Source organism: Saimiri boliviensis, chromosome 14, assembly GCF_048565385.1.
Source record: "Saimiri boliviensis isolate mSaiBol1 chromosome 14, mSaiBol1.pri, whole genome shotgun sequence".
In the NCBI taxonomy this organism is placed as follows: domain Eukaryota; kingdom Metazoa; phylum Chordata; class Mammalia; order Primates; family Cebidae; genus Saimiri; species Saimiri boliviensis.
Genome location: NC_133462.1, coordinates 37,265,703 through 37,268,057, shown reverse-complemented (window position 1 = coordinate 37,268,057; position 2,355 = coordinate 37,265,703). Strand labels below are relative to the sequence as shown.

Sequence of the window (2,355 nt, the reverse complement as noted above, 5' to 3'; positions counted from 1 at the left end):
CCACCTCAGCATTCGGCATCCCAGTGTTGGGATTACAGGCGTGAGTTACCTTGACTGGCCACCTTGTCGCTTTTAACAGCAATAAAATAACTACAAATAAAGACAACAAAAAAGTATGCAATGTCTCTTGAGAGAAATTTGTAAAATACTATTGGAAGAGGTTGAAGATGACCTAGATCAATGGATAGACCTTCCCTGTTGATAGATTAGAGGTTTCAATATAAAGACTTGAATTCTCCGTAATATAGAAAGTTAACAAGTTTTCAATCAACATGTTTTGATGAAGAACCTGATCTTCTTATAATAAAACGTATATGTGTGGAAGTACAAAAGGCCAGGAACACCCCAAACACTCCTGAAGACCTGTTGGCACTTACCCTACAGACATTAAGAAATAGACAGTGTAATACTGGTGTAGGAGTAAATAAATTAAACCAATAAATAGAACAGAAAGCCCCAAAATATACCCTTACGATTTTTTTTTTTTTTTTTTTTTTTTTAGATGAAGGGTCTTGCTTTGTCACCCAGGCTGGAATGCAGTGCCATGATTATCACTCACTGCATCGACCCCCAGAGCTCAAGACTTCTCTCATCTCAGCCTTCTGAATACCTAAAACTACAGGCCAACGTCCAACTAATTTTTAAATTTTTTTTTGTAGAGACAGGGCCTCATTATGTTGCCCAGGCTGGTCTCAAATTCCTGGGCTCGAGAGATTCTGACGCCTCAAAACAAAACAAAACAAAACAAAAAAAACGAATTAGCCAGGGTGGAAGCGCACGCCTGTAGTCTCGGCTACTTGGGAGGCTGAGGTGGGAGGACTGCTTGAGCCCAGGAGTTGGAGGCTGCAGGAAGCTATGAATGCGCCACTGCACTCCAGCCTGGGAGACAGGCAAGACCCTGTCTCAAAAAGAAAGAAAATAAAAGGCCATGCCTTCACTGCATCTCCCGACCAGCCTCTCCCCAGGGGAAGATGTCCATAGCAGCTGCCTGGACTGGCACAGCTCGGGAAGAACCGCGGGCCCATTGGGCGCGAGAGCTGCAGGAGATCTGGGAAAAGGCACTACGACGGTTGGACAGTAGAAGGGTGGCGGGATCCATCCTTTTTACCCCTTCCCTGGCCCTCCAGATCTCCTTGGCCCTTCAGCCACCTGCGGGCTGGTCAGGACCCAGCAGTCAAGTCAGAGGAAATCACGCTCCACCGACTACCCATGGACGCACACTTCCCCTTCCGATTAGGTGGGCCAGAATAGGTGGAGCCCCAGGGCTCCAGGAAAAGGAATGGCAGAACCTGAGTAATTGAAAAGAGCGGGTTCGCTCTTTCCGCCATCTTTCCGTGCCGCCACAATGGTGCGCATGAATGTCCTGGCTGATGCTCTCAAGAGCATCAACAATGCCGAAAAGAGAGGCAAACGCCAGGTGCTTATTAGGCCGTGCTCCAAAGTCATCGTCCGGTTTCTCACTGTGATGATGAAGCATGGTTACATTGGCGAATTTGAAATCATTGACGATCACAGAGCTGGGAAAATTGTTGTGAACCTCACAGGCAGGCTAAACAAGTGTGGTGTGATCAGCCCCAGATTTGATGTGCAACTCAAAGATCTAGAAAAATGGCAGAATAATCTGCTTCCATCCCGCCAGTTTGGTTTCATTGTATTGACAACCTCAGCTGGCATCATGGACCATGAAGAAGCAAGACGAAAACACACAGGAGGGAAAATCCTGGGATTCTTTTTCTAGGGGTGTAATGCATATATTTACAAATAAAATGCCTCATGGACTCTGGTGCTTCTAAAAAAAAAAAAAAAAAAAAAAAAAAAAAAAGAGCGGGTTCATTGTCTGTGGGCGGAGCTAAAGGCGGGGCAGGTTGGGGCGTGGCCTCAGTTGAAGACCGGCCCTCAAAGGGCAGTGGATGGGTAGGGCTAAGTCCAGGGCCAGTGGGTGGAGTCAAGGACAGAGACCAGGCTTAGGTATGCTTTCTATTCCCGTTGGCCAGTCCTCAGGAAAATCCAGACAAAACTTTTTTTTTTTTTTTTTTTTGCTGCTGTTCTCTACCTTCCAGAGGCCCTAGGACAACAGAAATCAAAGGGATCGTCCAATCCACAAAGTGGGTCATACCTCCATTCATCCTGTTCCTTTTCTAGGCCCTTGTAATGAGTTTAAAAGTTTCCTTTTTTTTTTTTTTTTTTTTTTTTTTTGAGACGGAGTTTCACTCTTGTTACCCAGGCTGGAGTGCAATGGCGCGATCTCGGCTCACCGCAACCTCCGCCTCCTGGGTTCAGGCAATTCTCCTGCCTCAGCCTCCTGAGTAGCTGGGATTACAGGCACGCGCCACCATGCCCAGCTAATTTTTTTTG

At 46.5% G+C, this 2,355-nt stretch overlaps 1 protein-coding gene across 1 annotated transcript; it reads left to right on the top strand.

Annotated features, from left to right (window-relative positions):
• The first annotated feature begins 1,294 nt into the window (after positions 1 to 1,294).
• Positions 1,295 to 1,783, top strand: LOC120362633 (small ribosomal subunit protein uS8). Its single transcript, XM_039465417.2, has one exon. It carries the CDS (start codon positions 1,346 to 1,348, stop codon positions 1,736 to 1,738), a length of 393 nt encoding a protein of 130 aa, XP_039321351.1. The 5' UTR covers positions 1,295 to 1,345; the 3' UTR covers positions 1,739 to 1,783.
• The last annotated feature ends 572 nt before the right edge of the window (positions 1,784 to 2,355 follow it).

Bases quoted from the DNA above. Each gene is read 5' to 3' on its own strand.
- LOC120362633 (XM_039465417.2), top strand. From the start codon at position 1,346: ATGGTGCGCATGAATGTCCTGGCTGATGCTCTCAAGAGCATCAACAAT.